The sequence below is a fragment of the Hyalella azteca genome, unplaced genomic scaffold (assembly GCF_000764305.2).
Source record: "Hyalella azteca isolate HAZT.00-mixed unplaced genomic scaffold, Hazt_2.0.2 contig7796, whole genome shotgun sequence".
NCBI lineage: Eukaryota > Metazoa > Arthropoda > Malacostraca > Amphipoda > Hyalellidae > Hyalella > Hyalella azteca.
This window is the reverse complement of record NW_025937911.1, coordinates 25,360-44,994: the sequence shown is the minus strand read 5'-3', so window position 1 is coordinate 44,994 and position 19,635 is coordinate 25,360. Positions and strand designations below refer to the sequence as shown.

At 37.5% G+C, this 19,635-nt stretch overlaps 2 protein-coding genes across 3 annotated transcripts in view; one reads left to right on the top strand and one right to left on the bottom strand.

Moving 5' to 3' along the window:
* Positions 1–6,759, top strand: part of LOC125178199 — a 28,280-nt gene extending 21,521 nt beyond the window's left edge. The window contains exons 2-7 of one of the 2 annotated variants that reach the window (XM_047881388.1): positions 1,723–2,100; positions 2,837–3,054; positions 3,670–4,337; positions 4,667–5,274; positions 5,920–6,111; positions 6,347–6,759. In XM_047881388.1, the coding sequence (XP_047737344.1) occupies positions 1,723–2,100; positions 2,837–3,054; positions 3,670–4,337; positions 4,667–5,274; positions 5,920–6,111; positions 6,347–6,705 (2,423 nt within the window). In that variant the 3' untranslated portion in view covers positions 6,706–6,759. Of the gene's footprint in view, positions 1–1,722; positions 2,101–2,836; positions 3,055–3,669; positions 4,338–4,666; positions 5,275–5,919; positions 6,112–6,343 lie in introns of both variants that reach the window. The other variant, XM_047881387.1, reaches the window with a different exon arrangement.
* Positions 6,760–16,443: 9,684 nt separating this feature from the next.
* Positions 16,444–19,304, bottom strand: LOC108668065 (beta-1,4-galactosyltransferase 3-like). The gene is made up of 3 exons (XM_018155194.2): positions 19,119–19,304; positions 18,322–18,418; positions 16,444–18,075 (listed from the first exon to the last, which is right to left on the bottom strand). Exons 1-3 carry the CDS (start codon positions 19,202–19,204, stop codon positions 17,926–17,928), a joined length of 333 nt encoding a protein of 110 aa, XP_018010683.1. The 5' UTR covers positions 19,205–19,304; the 3' UTR covers positions 16,444–17,925.
* Positions 19,305–19,635: the final 331 nt, after the last annotated feature.

The following is a 19,635-nucleotide window of genomic DNA, read 5'->3' as shown; positions in this document are numbered from 1 at the left end:
TCATCGGAATAATTTTGTAATTCATCGGTTGAGATTTATAATTTATAGGTTGAATTCCTTATTTATAGGTTGAATTCTATAAGTCATCAGTTTATTTGAATACATCGGTTGAATTTTATAATTTATGAGTTAACTTCCTTAATTTATCGGTTGAATTTCCTAATTTATAGGTTTAATTTTATAAGTCATCTTTTTGAATTTAAATTAATCGGTTGAATTCTATTAGCCATCGGTTGGAATTTGAATTCATCGGATGAATTCTGTAATTATATTCACAGTAATTGTGACCGAGGCCATGGACGTAAATAACGCGAAGTAATTTTAGGTGCTTAAAAAGGGGACATGCTACGGGGGATGTGAGGTTGGGGGTTAATGGCTGGGGTTGGGGACTCAAGGGGAAAGGGGAGAGGGCAGCCTAAATCCCCCCTTGCCTCATCCTTAGAGTACTCAGCATTTAGGGTGTTAATTGTTGAGTAATGATTTAAAACTATTTAATTATTTAATTATGCTCGATATTTAAATAAAGGGATTTATTTTAGCACGAGATGCTGAATTTTCAGCCCCAGCTGAAGGAATATTTTTGAAACTTGGTGAATTTTTTTTATTCTTGGGGATTTTTTATCTTCAGCCCCAGAAGATCGATGTTTAACTCCAGCAGTCAGATCCCATATTTGCGATCCATGTTGAGGAATTTTATGCTCAAATGGGGAATTTTCAGCCCCAGTTCGAAGTTCCCCTCCTCCCCAGCCGAGGGGATTAATAAGCGCTGAATATTGCGCAGCGAGCGTGCAATTAAAGGGCGGTAATGGCGGCCTGTGATTGGTTGCACGCGCGAGGGAAGCTGGGCGCCATCTTGAATCTTGATTGCAGACCCTCGAGGCGGTAATGATTGCAAGGGGGGGAGGGGAGGGGAGAAAGGGTTGCGATGAAGGGGAGAAGGGGGGAATAAAGGGCTGTTTCGAGGGGAAAAGGAGGGAATAAAGGGTTGCGGCGAGGAGAGAAGGGAGGGAAGAAAGGGTTGTGGGGAGGAGAGAAGGGGGAAAGAAAGGGTTGTGTAGAGAGGAGAAGGAGGCGAAGAAAGGATTGTAGTGAAGGGGAAGGAAATGGGTTGTATGGAGGGATGAGAGCAATTTGATGATGGAAAGAGATAAGGAAGAGGAGATGGAGTGAAAGGGTTGAGGTAGAGAGGCGTGTTGTGTGAGGTTACAACAAGTGGATGGGGAAGCTAGGAAGAGGTAGGAAAGTGTGAGAGAAAAAAAGTGGATGAGTTAGTGAAAAGAGTTTTTATATTTTACATTCAAGATCAACTTCTCTTTGACTTAAAAAATTACTTAAAAAATTATGTTGTCTGTGCAATGAAGTTTCGTACATTTATTATTTTTAACGTGCTATTCCTGACAGTATAATTATTATACTTATCACAATTATTTGGTATAATTATTATAATTATAACCACAATCATTTAGTATCGATTGCTAGAAGCATGATTGATTAACAAGAATCGATGATCGATTGAAGCATGATTTCGTTGTCGTCTTTAATCAGTATTTTTTTCCAGTAAATGTTAAACAAATAGTCTGTATAAAAATTCACTTCAAATCGTATTAATTTTGTTACATTGCATTACCGTTCCATTATTTCATTAATAAATAAAATAAATACATGCATATATTCCATTATTTAATTAATAAATAAAATAACGTTCACGTGCCTTTTGCCCAGGTTTGAGCACCTCGGCGATGAGCAGCAGCAGCGGTGGTGGAGGAGGTGGATTGTTGGTGCCACCGTCCCTGTTATCTTCATCCACCACATCCACCAGCACCACAAACACCACCAACTCAACCACCAACAATCACCACCATCACCACCACATCAACAAAAACGACAGCCCCAGATGCACACCACAATCCAACGGTGGTGGTGACGGTAGCTCCACCACCAACATTGATGGTGGAAGTGGTGGTGGTGGTGGTGGTGGTGTAGGTGGTGACTCACAACACTTCTGTTTGAGGTGGAATAATCACCTGAGTAACCTCATGGGTACTTTATCCACCGTCATGGCGTCGGAGCAGTACGCTGACGTCACTATTTTCTGTGAAGGTTTGTAATGAATACAATGAATTGGTTGATGAATTTCGGTGATGAATACTCTTATTTGTGAATAAATGAAATGTTCCATGAGCATATTAGTTTAGGAAAACGGTACAACTACGAAAAAAATTAATGACGCTCGATTTTTTAAAATAAACCTTGTTTTTTTAGGAATGAAAATTTTTAAAGAATACGAATATAATTAAAAAAATTAGGAAATTTCCTGGAATTTAGTTAGGGAAAATAATTCCAAATGAAGGTTCTAAGATTGAATTTAATAATCGTATTTTCAGGGAAAAAATTGGGCGTTTTTGAGATTACAGCGAATTCTGAAAGCCTAATTTCAGAGTTAAAACTTCTCTAAAAACCTGATGCATTTTTAAAATTTCTTCTTTTCATTTTCATATATTTGACCACACAACGAAATTCTCATTCATATACACCGACAAAATCATTATGATAGCATTTATTAAATTGCATACGTTTTTATTTGTAATATAATGTTCCGGAATAAATAGTTTTCAAGTCTGAATATCTAAATTTAGGATTAAAAAAATCCTTTTATATGACATTGCTTTTAAGCGCATTTTCCCATTTATGGAAGAAATACCCTATTGTGCTCGTCATGTCCGTCTGTTCGTCCGTGACTTCAATATTTTCGTCGACGAGAAAATGCGCTCTCTGTCACTCATTGCAGTGAGTAATGAGTTATATTTTTTATTACTCACACGTTATCAACCAACAGGAACCATCCTGCGGGTTCACAAGCTGGTTCTGCTGGCGAGTTCGGTTCACTTTGAACGCATCCTGCAGAACCTGCCTGAGAACCAACACCCGTTCATAGTTCTAGACGGCACTCGGCTGGCAGATATCCAGAGTTTGGTGGAGTACATGTACAAAGGAGAGGTGAACATTGCGCAGGATAACCTCAGGAGTCTTCTCAAGACGGCAGAGACTCTACAGGTGAGAGTACATGTACTGTGGGGAGGTACAGTACAACCATAAGAGTCTTCTCAAGACGGCAGAGACTGCAGACATTTTATTTATATTATATTTTGGTTGCACACACGAAAGTTTTTTCTCTTAATATTGCCGAACCATCATGAAATATTTTTTAACTTAGCAATTAATTTTTGTTTTCTTATTTTTCCGTATTTTGATTTGCTGACTAGGCTATCAAATTTAACATCTTCTTTTTTATTCGTTTTTTTTTTCAAAAGGTGAACCTAAACTTAATATTTTCTTAATCCAAATATATAATGGTTAGTGACATCTCCAATATATGATATTTAAAAAATAATTTAATTTTTGAAGCTATACATTTCTGGAAAAAATAGTGTTTTTCATGTTTTTTTTCTATACATCCCGAGCCTTTTTTTATTCGATCATTTTTCCAGTCCGTCAATGGTCAGATTTTTAAGTTGACAAAATTTTCTAACCCGGTCATGAGCCAATTTTCTGGTAGGCTCATTATTTTCTCAAGGAGTGATTCTTCCCCACATCGAATGCAGATTTTATAAAGAATGTATTTTTCATCCTGATTTGCATCGTACTAATTTTTTTAAATATTTTCCCCAGATCAAGGGGCTGATCGACATCGAGCACGAGGACAACCCCAACAAACGGCGTCCCCAAGCCCCCAATTGCCGACAAAACGACCAAGACAGAAACGGGGATCGTGATCCCGATCCCCATCCTAATCCCCTACTCCGGCACCCTCTATCCTCCAACTCTCCTCCCCACAAACGTTCCCGAATTTCCCCAATTGACACGGCGCTGTTGAGAGATCGAATCGTGGACGCCCTTCCCCGAGGGGAAGACCCCACGGGGCATCAACCTGATCCCAGGGACATGAGGCTTGAACCTCGACAAGATCTACTTCCCCATAGGGATTCCTCAAGAGGGGATTATGTCCGGGACTTGAGTCGTGATGCGAGTTTCGGTCGTGACATCCCCAACAGGGATATAAAAAGGGAATTATCGCGGGAGATACTGCAACGGGAACAGCTATCCCGTGAAATCCCGAGAGATTTGTCTTCCCACTCGTTTTCTGGTTGGGGAACATCTTCGGGTAGTCGGAGGATGACTCCCTCCCCAGTGGTGTCTGCACCGTCCCCAATAGGGAGGGACCTCCCCACCTCCTCTGCTTATTATTCCCGCGGCGGGCAGTTCGATGCCCCTCTCCTTCCCCCTCGGTCTTCCCCCAAATCCCCAGGCCTGGAACATAAGCTTCCGTCACAACTTGGGTTAGTTGAATATCAGGCTGTCTAGTATTTACAAAATAGTTTTTAATATTATAATAGAATTTAAAAAATTAGGAATGAAAACATTTTTTGGTAGGGGAAGATCTGCCGGCACACACCTATAAAAATGTATCCAGCACGCTGACTCATGTAATAAAAAGCAAAAAAAAAAAGAATTAACAAACAGCATGACGAACTATGTTTTAATTTATAGTAAGATAATTTGCTCTCATGAGAGCACATGAGTTTATTTTTCCGAATAGAAACTATCTTTTAATGGTGAATGTGTACACAAAAATGGAATAAGTTCTAAACATCCAAAAACATTTCAGTATCTCGCCGTTCGGGCTGCACTTCAACCTGCCGGCGCTGCCGCTGCTGCAGGACAAGTCCAAGAATCTTCTGGAACGGTCGCCCCACCTTCTGCTCTCAGGCACGCGATACGACCCTGACGAGCGCGACGCGCGCGAGAAACCATCATGGCCACCAAGACCATCCTCTGAAGATTTCAAGAGGGAACTTGAGAACGGCCGAGTTGCAGATCGAGAGCGAGATTCCGCAGAGCGTTACACAATCCTGCACAAAACCCTCCTGCAGCACAAGCAGAACCAGCAACGAGAACAACGTGAAAGAGAACAACAACAGCAGCAACAGCAACAACAATCATCCTCTTTACCCCACGTTTTATCATTGCAACTATCACAACAACAACAGCAGCAGCAACAGCAACAACAACAAGCTCAACAATCCTCATCACAGTTCCCCCCGCAAATGTTCCCGTTGTTCCCCAGCTCTGATCCCCCTGAGGGTAAGGACGTTAAAGACGTTAAGGGCATCAAGGACATAAAGGACTTACCTGATCACGAACGTTCCAACGACGACGACAAAAGTTCCATCAGTCCTGCACACGACAAAAGCCAGTTCTCTCCGCCCTCTGATGGTAAGTATTCATTATTAATTTAAATTTTTTTCTTGTATTCTTCTCTAAGAAATTTCTTCTAAACATAAATTTCAGAGGATAAAAGTTCCACTTTTCAAACTGAGCTTTATTTTTTATGTCATTTACTGGTGTTTACCTACAACACAACTTACTCAGAAAAGTGAATGGGTCATATTTACATTCATTCAATCCGAGCAAAGAGCGGACGTTACACTGCCGGGCTAAACTGGGTCAGGATGACCCACACAAGACAAAAAATTCAACACTATCAGGACAAAGTCTTACTCATTTCTCTGAGTGCTTATCCAGCTAACTCTGCTGTACACATATTCCAGCAACTTTTCGATAACGATTGATCAAGTTTGACCAATCGATCAAACTTGAATTAATCGATTTGATTCACATATTTCGAATATACCTGAATCGATCGATTAAATTACTTTAATTAAATCGAATATTTCCGAATCGATTGATTAAATTACTTTACTTACATCGAATATTTTTGAGTCGATTGATCTATCTATTTAACACAACTCTAATATTTCTGTATCGACCTGTCAATCTATTTACACGTAGCGAATATTTCCGAATCGATTCATCTTTACAAATATCAAATATTTCTCACCAAATCCTCCCACCTCTCAGATTCTGGTGGATCAGGCAAGCACGAGTCCGATGGCTTGGTGATGGATGAGGAGGATGAGGAAGAGGATTCCAGAAGCAGCACGGGGGGCAGCAATGGCAGCCGAGGGGGGGCGGACGCGGCCACGGATCTGTCCACTCCGGGGTCGGGGGGCAAGCTCAAGAAGGAGGGGTTGAAGGGGTCCGGGTCTTCGGGTGAGGAATGTGATTCATTGAACTATTGCTTGAACTATTATATCCAGACTTTTGTTTTTACTCGACAACGAAAAACATTTTTTCCGTTTACTTTATACATGAAAACCTTACTTTTTTCAATTCGCTTCAGAAACAGAAAATGGCGTTAATAAACGCATTTATCCTCTCGGAAAATAAACTTAAACAATCCCCCTGTTTCTTCAGATCAATAAACACGCTTGTTTTCCCCCAGAAGAACGCGTCAAGTGTCCGTACTGCGCCCGCGCATACCGCCACCAGAACAACCTACGTACCCACATCCGATGCTTCCACAAGGGGGTTCGCATCCCATGCCCCATTTGCCAGCGGGGGTTCACCAGATGGTTCACGGTTCGTTGCCACATTGCCCGGGAGCACCAAAACGTTGACATCAGCCGTCCCGATGCCTTACCTAGCCAGCTGAGACGTTCCCTTTATAATAGTCAATATTCTGACACTTCTAGACCCACTTTAGGATCCTACCAGGACGAACTTAGACTATCCAACACGGCCTCTGCCCTTACCAACTACGCGGAGAGCAGCGGCCCACCTAGTGTACTACCCACACAGCCATGACACTTCCCTTTCGCTGAAAATACCTTACACCTTTTCAACAAACTAAGAACTGATGTCAGCAATTATTCCCTTACTTCTTTCCTACCTAATCCTATGGTCAAGGATCCCAGCTCTATTATCGACAATGACCAAGACATAGGATTACCTCACGGATTCCGATTCAGGAATCCTATGACCGCGATGGAGGCTCCTATGCTACCGGATCCTTTCGGGATGTTCCCTCACATTCCTGTGGTGGCCTCGGATGCCCTCATTAATCCTGCTGCTTTGGTCCATGGGTTACCCCAACCTACGAGAGTCTGAAATCTATTGAAATAACATCAACAATTGAACTTACGTACGCCTAACTGTTGGCCTCCTAAGTCGTGCAACTGAATTTATTTATTTTACGTGCAGATTGAGTGGTTAATAAATGGCATTCAATGTGCCATTTGCAATAGTGAATGGCAGAGGAATATGTGAGAATGTTTTTGATTGGCAGAAATGCGTATGAGAAATATTGTGATGGATAAAGGACTATGTGAAAACTATTGCGATTGGCCAAGGAATCTGCGAGAATAATGGTGATTGATGGAGTACTGTGAGAATGATTGTTATTGACACTGCACAGTATCCACTAATGACACTGTGCACTTTCCACTATGTGACACTGTACAGTTTCCACTAGTGACACTGTGCAGTTTCCACTAGTGACACTGTGCTGTTTCCACTAGTGACACTGTGCAGTTTCCACTAGTGACACTGTGCTGTTTCTACTAGTGACACTGTGCAGTTTCCATTAGTGACACTGTGCAGTTTCCATTAGTGACACTGTGCAGTTTCCATTAGTGACACTGTGCAGTTTCCACTAGTAACAGAGTGAGATCAGAGTCAATAGTTCAAATTACACGTTCAAGAGGCCGCAGGTTAGGCATGTCGTCGACATGTTCATCTCGAGTGCCAGAAGCCAAGAATGTAGCAATAGAAATTAACGGCATACATCTTTTTTCTTTCAAACTATTGTAAAATCCACATAATGATATGGTAGCAAACGCCATACAATTGTTGTTTGCTATTACATGCTCTATTGTGTTTCTGGCATTTACACTCAGTGAAATGAGTGAGTTTTGTCCAGGTAGTGATCCTTTTTTGTTATTGTATGGTTCGTCCCGACCCAGTTTGATCCGGCAAGAGAGCGTTCATTGTTACGTCCGCTCGCAGCTCGCCCCCTATAGGCAAGAAAGTGGTTCACTATTTGGACAATATAATCCATTCCTGTTTCTGAGTGCGAGATAAGCATGTTTCAGAACAGCTTGTGAAATAAATGCTATTAAAATGCTTATCCATACATGATAAGACAACACAAACAGGATGTGACCGTACAATACCGACCTGTACAATCTTACACCCCTACAATTACGTACAATCTAGAGACAATTACGTACCTTGAAGAGTACGTCATCTTCAATATTGTAATAACTACGTTATATTTATAGTATAATTGCGTACTAAAGTGATGCAACAATGCCATAATAATGAAGCCAATATATTTTCTAGTGAACATCGAGCACAAATCGAGCAAAGAACGTACAGCCATCCAGTCAAAGGGTAACTAATTTGAAAATGATATGTGTGAAGTTCCAGCTCCTATATGCTGTTCAATATTAATTGTTCTTTGTGAACAACTGTTCTGTATCAGTCAGAAAAATGAGAGGGTCATTTTCCAAGTAACGGTGCTAGTTTAGCGCCTGTCTGGGTCATTTGAAGCCAAAAAGTGCATCCGCACTGCGTTGGTAAAGTGAGTCACTAGTTGGACAAAAGTGAGTCACTAGTTGGACAAAAGTGAGTCACTAGTTGGACAAAAGTGAGTCACTATTTGGACAAAAGTGAGTCACTAGTTGGACAAAAGTGAGTCACTAGTTGGACAAAAGTGAGTCACTAGTTGTAGAATATGACCATTCATTTTTGTGAATGCAGAACTTCCCTACAGATGTTATGTTGCAGAACATTCACATGTAAAGCTAGAGTGCAGATGTTCAATGAACAGCTTTTGTTCTTAGGAACTCCTATAGGATCTTTTAGAGGACACTTGTCTAGCGGTGTCGTAGGATAAAAGGATGCGTCCTTGAATGTGTTGTGGGAAAAGATTAATTTTTGTACAAGGGGATAACGTTTCCCCGTATAGACGATTGTATAGAAGAATAGATGATTGTATACAGGAATAGATGATTGTATACAAGAATAGATGATTGTTTACAACAATAGATGATTGTATACAACAATAGATGATTGTATACAATAAATGATGATTGTATGCAACAATAGATTATTGTATACATGAATAGAGGATTGTATACAATTGATGATTCCACGTCCATTGTAAATGTTGGGGAATTTTTGTACTGAAATTTAGTTTTTTGAAGTGTGTGGTCTTTCGATGATATTGTAGTGGATGTGTAGAGTATTTTTCTAGACGCAAAATGTAATTCCATTGATGTTTGCAACTAATCTAGATGTGTAGATGTCTTAGTGAACGTTGAGTTAGACGGCATATTGTTCGTCAAGTCAGGGTAATAGCAGTCTCAAAGACTTTTTCTACTGAAGTGTTATAAAACCTAAACATTTTTTTCGGAAATATGACCTGCACTGAGAAATAGTTTGTCTTGAAAAAAATGTGAATGTTTTGAGTTTTCGAGCACGTCTTTCTATCTACGAGAACAAAAATTATGCAATACGTTCATCGAGCTTAAAATCTCACTTTTGCTAAGAGGATATTCAACCTACTTACGTGACTTTGGTTGTGCACAAATGCGACTATACGCATACTATATACACCATTCCAGCGATCTCTTTAGATTTGAAAATTACTAAGTATAACGTATAACGTTCCAACATTTCTCCTCCTTGAAAGTTTCAAGGCTCTTCTCTTTTTAAACGTTCCTTAGTTTCTCATTTAAAAAGTTCGACAGTTCTTTCTCTTAGTACGTTCTAATGTTCCTCTTCTTTGAACGTTCCCAGGTATGCGCTCCTTCAGCGTTCATGGGTACCATATCTTCAAACGTTCCTAAGTTCCATTTCTTTATACGTTCCGTAGCTTTTCTCTCAGAATGTTCAAAAGTTCCCTCGCTCAGAACGTTCAGAAGTTTCCACTTAGAACGTTCAAAAATTCCCTCTATCTTGAAACGTCTTCAATTTTCACCTTGTGTAACGTTCCTCTGTTCTCTCTATCTTGAAATGTTCCCAATTTCCCCTCGTGGAATGTCTTTTTGGATTCCCTCTTGGCACGAAGTTCAAGTGGCAGCGTTTGACCGCTCGTGGAAAGCTGTGAAGAAATGCTCAATGATTACTAGTCAACTAACCCTTTTACCTTCTTGCCCTTTTACCTTCTTCTGAACCGAGAACATTCTACAAAGGACATTTTCGTGGGTATAACAAATGAAGTAAATCCTTCAAAAATATTTTGGTATTAGAATGAAAAGTTTCCAGCGACGTCATCGATAAAAAATGTCGTACAAAGTACTGGATTTGAAAGCGTGTATTATATTTTTCTCTTTACATTTTCAACTTTTCAAGAAAAATTCCTTAATGTGTCATTCCCCAAAAACAGTTACGTGTGATGCTGGAATTATATAGAAACAATTGAATGCATTTTCTCCCACAAGTGCATGTTGAATTTATGAATGTGAAGCCACAGAATCATTTAATATTGAATATATCAAACGGCAGTACAAAATCAGCCATGGTAACAATCAACATAATTTCCAGTTTATATTATTATGAACAGTCGATATGATGCAATCATGCAGGGAAATGAGTGAAACTTTGTCCAATAGCGATGCACATTTTGCGTCAGGTGAGGTCGTTTCTACCCAGTATATAAGCTCGTATCAGTGCTACATCTACTAGTGTTCCTGCTTGTAAAAAAAGTGTTTTACTATTTGGACAATATTACTCATTAATTTTTTTCTGATTTACGTATTGAATTCTGAGATTAATTTTGCATTAATCTTAAGTCACTTACTCACATTGTTTGCAAAACCATGTTTTTACACTGAAGTGTAAAGTTCTTCTTATTGGCCATTAAAATTGTATCAGCTTTAAAAACATTGAAGAATGTTAGCCAATTTTTTTATATTTTTCTTTTGAAAAAGCGAGTAGATTTTTTGCAAAGATTTTGTCAATGCGTAACCGTCATTACCAGAAGGAGCTTTAATTTTAATCATGTTCGAAAAACATGATTATAGCTAGAAATTGTTCTTTACATATAAAGAACTGCCATGCAACTTGCCGTCTACTCTCATCAGGGTTGTGATCTCATTGCTTCTATGAACTAAACTTTTATAAACTAACTTTTTTCAAAGAACTTGAAACTTTGTCGTCGTCAAAGTTCAACACTTTCATATTGTTCTGTGTTGTGTATCACATCAACTCATTAAATTCAGCCATCAATCATTATTATCATTTTCAGAATGCAGCCAATATCATCGCCTATCTCTCTTCTGATTTAAACCCCTTTTCATTCATATCAACTTTGTAATTTTAATGCTGCGAAAAACTACTGAAAGTTGCAAGTAAAGTTTGCTGTATGAGCTTAGAGTGCCTATAAGGAAAATGAAATATTTTTCGTGTAAACATAAGAATTTTTACAACCAGACATAAACTGGGAGTCTACACTACGAAAATGCAAGAAAAAATGGGGCTTAAAAAATGAACCCAAACTTGAACCTTAGGGTCGGGGGGTGCCAGAACTCGGTTCAGTGTGGCCGAACCCTGAACCCAATTTGAACCCAAGGACAAGCTGTGTAAATTTAGACTGTGTGGTTATTAAGTTTACAACACATTAACATGACAAATGAAAACAAACGATGATGTTGACATGCAAAGAACACAAGATTCGACGGTTATTCCTAAAATGTGTGGGTTAGATTAAGTACATGCAGACTATGTGTGTGTAGACTATGTACATGCAGACTATGTCGTGGTCTGTATTGTGCCACATGAAGTCTGTACTTGACCAACACTTAAAGTGTTGGTTCAATTTAAATTCAATTGTAAATTCGAACCACTTAGCACATGTGGTTCACGTACCTAGTAGTTATTGGGTGTGCTGCAATTCGATAATTTTTAGTTAAATAATTAATATGCCTTTACACAGTGTGCTATTGGATTACTAGTACTGATTAGATTATCTTACAATGATTAGCATCTACAGTTAAACTTAGCATAGTGGTTGGTCAACGCGATTTTAATTAGGTTCAATTAGAATCTTATTCAGAAATCGAAATTTCAAAAAAAAAATTTCCAGAAAATGTGTTTTTTTTTCGTTATATTTAAACAATCGCTCATAATTTCTTGTTAAATGACGCTATAATTTTATTTCTAGCATAGGCCTAGGCTAGTGAACGCATGCTAGTTGCTCTCATGGTAAGCAGTTTTTATGATTATTAGGCTAAATTCATAACACATGAGAATCCAAATTCAGAATCCGGGAGTCTGAATGTTGGAGTTGAAGATAAAGTAATGAAGTTTGAGCTTAAATGTAAAATTATTCGGAAGATCGGAGGAACGTTGAAATGAACGTTTAAACGAATGTTGTAACGAAATGTTTTAAAAGACGATTATAAAAACGTTTGATGAATGTTTGTTAAATGTTTCAATCATTGCAATTTTTCGACCATTTCAATAATTTTAAGGAAATTTCAAAAAAATGTTTAAAGAAAGGTTAAAAGTAACATGAGATTAAACGTTTAAAGTATATTTTGACTAAACATTCTAAAAAATGTAAAACATGAAGTTTAAAAAAAAATAGGTTATCAAGGTTCCGCTTTTATTAACGTACGAAAAAGTCCATATTTCGATCATTCGTAGTTGTTGACGTTATTTTATCTTCGTTATTTTGTTTGTTGATAGTTGGCGTCATTTGTTTATCTCTGTTGTGCCTTACATTACACTCATAAAACTCAGAGGGCTATTGTCCTAATGGCGATGCACTTTTTGAGTTTATTCGGACAATGTTGCCCATCCGTTTTTTTAGTGTAAGCGTGTTCTATCCCTCTGTTGTTTTCCGTGCACAGACTTCACGATGATTAAGTAATCCAATATTTAACGACTATACATGAAATGCATTGTATTTATTTTAATATATTTGATTTTTCTGTTTTCGGTGTCAACTTTAAAATTATCTAGTTAATTAAAATAAACTGTTTACGGGTAAACTGGTGATAATTCTGAATTATCATTTATACTTCTTATGTCTGCAATTATCGCTTTCTTTCGAGGACACTCATACCTTTGCATTCATTCATACATCATTCATAATACATCAGTTGATGCTATTTATTAATCATACATCTCATCCCTCAACTGATTTAGATCTACCCATACGTGAGTAATTTCAACACACTTATGAAAGAGATTAAATTTCCAAGATCTCCATTAAATTTAAAGAAAAAAAATGTTAATAAAGGTTTGATTTTCCGCAGAAATTCATTAAATATTTTATTGCTATTGCAACTGTACATAAATTTTAACCATTTATGGTCCTCGATTTACCCTGCAATGCCATTTTAATGGGGCGGTGCAGATTTACCCTATAATGCCGTTTCACCGCATAAATGTGCTGTTAACGGGAGGGGCAGGTTAATCAACTTAAACCTTGTTTGTGTGTACAGAGTTTCCTGAGTAGTTCGGTGCTATTGTTGTTGCAGTTGTTTAGTTATTAGCTGAATTGTTGATGTGGTTGGATGTAGTTTTCTGTCCCTCGCGCTCCGAGGGCATCGACATACTGAGGGGAAATTTTAATTCAGGACGGCACATTTTTAATTCAACAACGTACGGAAAAATCAACGTATCCTTTAAACAATAGATAACTTTAATTCAACACTTGATAACTTCAATTAAAAAATGGATAAATCTAATTCACGCCTACATAGCTTATAATAAATTGTGAAAATTTACAAGTTATCCGTAAGATTTTCTTTAATGTTTCGAGGTTGACGCGAACGAAAAGGAATTTTTGAATGTGAAAAGTTTATAAAATGATAAGTTATAACTTATGAGTTTTGGACATGAACTTGTGTGGTTAATATGGATAATTTTTCAAGTTTGTTTTCTATTTAGTAAATTTGACCTGTTAACTGAACTGTCAAAATTCATCGTGGTTTTGCAATCATGAAGCAGGCATTCATGAAATAAGCAAGAAGCTAAGTAGTCTACTTAAAATCTACTTAAGTAGTCTACTTAAACCTACCTAAAACATGCATAAATATTTGGAATAATTACATGTTTTTGCGCAGTTGTTTTTTAGGATGTTACTTTTTTGATATTTTGTCCGTTATTTTGGTCTGTTTTTTTTTGCTCTTTACTAAAATAAACAATTTCTTTACACAACTTTTGTAGCGCACAAATGTTCCTCTATATTTTTATATAAAATTTTAATTTTATGAAATTCCGTGGTGCTAGGTTACCAAACAAAATTTTTACTGTGACATTTGTATTTTTAAAAAATCTTAATTCTTTTTGAAAAGGATTACGAAGAGACTTTCGGATGACCTGCTAGACTTGGAATATCAAGATATTAATATCTTGATATTCCAAGATATTATTAATTATCTATTATTATTAATAATAAATTATTAATATCAAGATATGACCGCGTTTCCATATTAACGATTGTTTGCAAAAAAATTTTGTGTGTCAAATGGAACTAAATTTGAATTATATGTTCAGAGATTATTTGTAATAAAACAGAGTTATATTGAGAAATTCAGAAATGATTTTATTGATGATTGAAGCGATTTAAGAATGAAAAATTTCAACGTTTTTTTTTTCATCTACATGTTGGTACGTGTACGATCAACAATTTAGAATTTCCAACGCCTACCCAACACTCGTACTTCATTTGGAATTTATCAAGAAATTTTCGATAATTTTATCTTGACTTTACTTGCAATGAAGGAAATAATTTTTTTTCATCCCATAATTTCCGATAAAACTTGTCACTTTCTATTAGGAAAACTTGAATTTTATAGGATTTCTCCAGCAAATCCTGCTCGATCGTTGCCATAATTCCGTTAGCTCGACTATGCGCAGTCGGGAACCGCTTGCTGATTGCCAATCTTCGATTTCACGTTGGCAGTGTTCAAACTTTTATATTTTTTATTGTAAAAACCGATTGTTTTTCTCGGTGATTGACCGCTGGCAATCGACGGATTTTAATCACAATGGACAACCGCTAAAACGAGCGGTAATTTCGAGTCGTCGGTTTTTGTAAATTCTTTACGTGAATTTCAACATAAATTCCCCCGAATTTCAACGTAATTTTATGTACAAACTAGAGACGTCTTCGCGACGTTGGCTCAGGAAGAGGATGAATAAAGGCCATGTTAGTCTGTAGATTTTTTCCTATTATTAGTCTAAATGATTTTATTTTAAGTCAGCATCGTTTGTAAGAAGAGGCATTACATCAATTTTTTTATTAAACAATCTGAATTGAATTGTGTGTTATTTATACCCATTTACCGTCCGCTATTTGCCACACCGTATCGTTCACCTCATGTATAATTTAAACGTTAAGTTATCTTCTTATCTATTAAAAAATGATTAAGGAAAGGGAGTACAACAGAGATTATAATATATTGAAATTATTTATTATTAAAGCAGTACCAGCAAATAACCGTGAGCAGACATCTCTTACAAGCATAGCTTATTACAGACTATAAACTTACGGAAATATAATCTATAATTTGCGTACATATTTTAGAACGTACAACTACAATACGAACTGACGAGTTCGTTTAACCTGGTGTAGTAATTAAGTTTTAATAACTAGTCGATTTATAACAATAGCACGTACATTTTGTAATAGCTGTGTTACATTTCTACACGAGTACATTCACGAAACACATTCACAAATCTTTAGTTTAATTAATCAACCTGAATGATTTGATATAAACATTTTGTATAAATATGTTTGTATACTTTATACAGACACGCGGTGGATTACAAAATTCAGAATATTGAGCATTAGACGTTAATTAGGCGCCTATCATCAATAACAATAATGAAAACAACAGCGCCCTGGCGCAATAACAAAACCTGCATAATTACAAATTATTAGACATTATAAGTTACTGATTATTAATAATCATAGATTAACAGATTATTTATCATTCAGAATTAAGATAAAATTATCAGACAGCGTAAATAACAGATCATTCATCATTCACAATGACCATTATATTATCAGACATCGTAAATAACAGATTGTTAGACATAATGAAAAAGGGATTATCAGACATATTAGCGAAGACATTTTACAACATAACCTATGATGGATCATAAGATATTTTGAAAAATTTATTACTCGAAGTTATAAATGATTGTTTTAAATTATAAATAACTCATTGTTAGTCAAATAACTTATTATTTAATATTTTAGATAACGTTTAGACATCATAATGAACAGATTATTAAAGATCATAAATATCTGGATTATTATAATTAAGAAATGGCAAATTACTAGACAGCATTAATAACTGATTATTTGAAGAGATAGTCCTTAACCAATAACCTATTTTCATTTATATATTTAATAAAATTATTTCTATAGCCTATAAGCATTCAGCCTCTCAGGGCTGTGACGATGAATGGTTATGAATTACTATGAATTATTCCTTAAATATATTAATACTGTAGCGGTAATAGATGCACCAGATACTCATTATTTATATGTAAACGCGGTCATTGTTTATTAAATCTTAATTTAAATAGTTTTCTAGGAATATATTTTATTGTTGATGTTGTTGTTGACAATTAGTACACCATAAATATCATGTTTCCTTATGGTAATATTATAGTTTGAGTTAATAATAATGCAACCTTTTAATTATTATTGTTTAGCATAAAAAAGCTTATTTAATAAAAGGGCAACAATAAGATCTTAATAAAAATTTATATTCAGATAAAAGCCGAATTAGTGCAAAGAATGAAATGTCAAATATATTAATAATGACAATGTTACTGGCTTCAGGGCTTTAAGCCTAACGGGTTCACGTTCAAGAGCTTTAAGCCTAATGGGTTCACGTTCTAGGGTTTATGATTAATGGGTTCATGTTAAAAGGTTTAAGATTAATAGGCTTAAGAGATAAATCTTAATGGGTTCACGTTACAAGTGTAAAGCTTAATGGGTTCCCGTTACACGGGTAAAGCTTAATGGGTTCACGTTACAAGGGTAAATCTTACGTAATGGGTTCACGTTACAAGGGTAAAGCTTAATGGGTTCACGTTACAAGGGTAAATCTTACGTAATGGGTTCACGTTACAAGGGTAAATCTTAATGGGTTCACGTTACAAGGGTAAAGCTTAATGGGTTCACGTTACAAGGGTAAATCTTAATGGGTTCCCGTTAAAAGGGTTTAAGCTTGATGGGTTCACGTAAAAAGGCTTTAAGCCTAATTGGTTCACTTTCTAGGAGTTCATGTTTTATGATTCTTATCTTATCTTGCATACACTTATCATAGCTTACCTACACTTATCCTACAATGACGATACTTATCATAACTAGCATATACACTTATTTTAACCTGCCGACACTTATCATAACTTACAGTTATTTGTTATAGGTTATAATTTAGAGTTTAGGTCAGAATTATAACTCGAAATAGGAAGTGAAATTTAAATTTAAAGCATTTGTTGCAATTCAGAATTAAACCTAATGAGTTGAAACTCGGCTTATTCATATCATTATTTCTAGGTTTTGGAATCACAACTCGGAGTCGTAAATTGAAGTTCAGAGTTGTCTGGTGTCTGGTGTCCAAGTGGCAAACGTGTCTCAAGAGAAGTTATTGGCCCACGTGTAACACGTGTTCTACGTGTCCCAAATGCTTCACGTGTTCTACGTGTCCCAAGTTCCCTAAGCTTCCACGTATCACACGTGCCTATAGTTGCTTCAGGTACCCCACGTGCCTCAATTGCCTCTAGGTGCCTCACGTAGCCCACGTGCCTAACGTACCTCTAGGTGCCTCAAGTACCCCATGTGCCTCACGTGCCTATAGTTGTTTCAGGTACCCCACGTGCCTCAAGTGTCTCTAGGTGCCTCACGTATCCCACGTGCCTCTAGTGCCTCTAGGTGCCTCACGTATCCCACGTGCCTCTAGTGCTTCTAGGTGCCTCACGTACCCCACGTCACGTGCCACACGTGCCTCTAGGTGCCTCACGTAGCCCACGTGCCTCACGTGCCCTCTACTGGACAGCTGAGCTGACTGTACCCTCAGGCGGGTAGCCCACGTCCAGCTGCAGACGAGTGTACAGACGGTGTACAGAGCGGCCCAGCAGTCGATACTGCAGCGTATTGAGTCCATCCATTCTATACCCGCGTGGCGACGGCTGTACCTGCAGGTACAGTGCATTTTGTTCAGGGATGAATAACTGTATTAATTATTTTTTATTTTCACGATATGAAGAAGATATTCACTGATAGAAGACTGGCTGAAAATTAATCAATGAGATGGTAGTCATCAAAACATGAAGACATGCTAGACGGTAATGAGGGGAACGAGGGGCGTGAGGGAAGTGAGAGGAGTGAGGGAAGTGAGGGGAGTGAGGGGAGGGAGGGAAGAGATGGAAGTAATTGGAGACCTTGGATGTGAGGGTAGCCCGCTTGGTGTGAGGGATGGTCGCGTAGCGGGCGACACTTGGTGGGGGGCGCACTACCCTCTGGCCAGACAGCGCCAACCTGCGAGGGCATATATGTTATATTGTTAACATCTTGTATATGATGTGTGACATGCCGTATATTGTTAACATCTTGTATATGATGTCAGACATACCGTATATTGTTAACATCTTGCATATGATGTCAGACATACCGTATATTGTTAACATCTTGCATAAGATGTCAGACATACCGTATATTGTTAACATCTTGCATATGATGTCAGACATACTGTATATTGTTAACATCTTGCATAAGATGTCAGACATACCGTATGTTGTTAACATCTTGCATATGATGTCAGACATACCGTATATTATTAACAATGCATATGATGTCCGACATACCGTATTGCTAACAATCCCGTTACGTTATAAGTTTACTTGAACTATATCTGAACATATTAGATATGAGAGTAGCTCAGGGTTTACTGTGTTCCAATATACTGATACCCAAGGTTACCCAACATGCTTTAGTTTAATCTAATGAATCTGCTTTAATTTCATGGCCTTTGTTTAATTTCATGGAACTTGTAAGAGTTCAAGCGATTATGCACGAGTTTGCATTCGAGCAGTAAGATTCAGTTTATAAAGTTTAAAGTAACTTCTGTTTCAAACTGCTGAGAATTTTATTCTATGTGTATAATATTTAGTTCTTGATAATGATGATTATATAATATTGAAGGCTTGATAATGATTATTATATAATATTTAAGCCTCACCTGTATCCCAGATCGTCGTTTTCCCCACCCCCTCCCCAGTACATGTTTGAGTATCCATTTGCCTTGAGGAAAGTTTCCCCACGCATCGCCACCACTCCCCCTACTGCGGGGAAGTGTTGTGGGTGGAAGTCACGGGTGTTCTTCCCCACCGAGGGTAAGTGCTGCGGGTGGAAGTCACGGGTGTTACTCCCCNGTTATTCACCTGTTCGTGATGTTCTCTCTGTTATTCACCTGTTCGTGATGTTCTCTCTGTTATTCACCTGTTCGTGATGTTCTCTCTGTTATTCACCTGTTCGTGATGTTCTCTCTGTTATTCACCTGTTCGTGATGTTCTCTCTGTTATTCACCTGTTCGTGATGTTCTCTCTGTTATTCACCTGTTCGTGATGTTCTCTCTGTTATTCACCTGTTCGTGATGTTCTCTCTGTTATTCACCTGTTCGTGATGTTCTCTCTGTTATTCACCTGTTCGTGATGTTCTCTCTGTTATTCACCTGTTCGTGATGTTCTCTCTGTTAT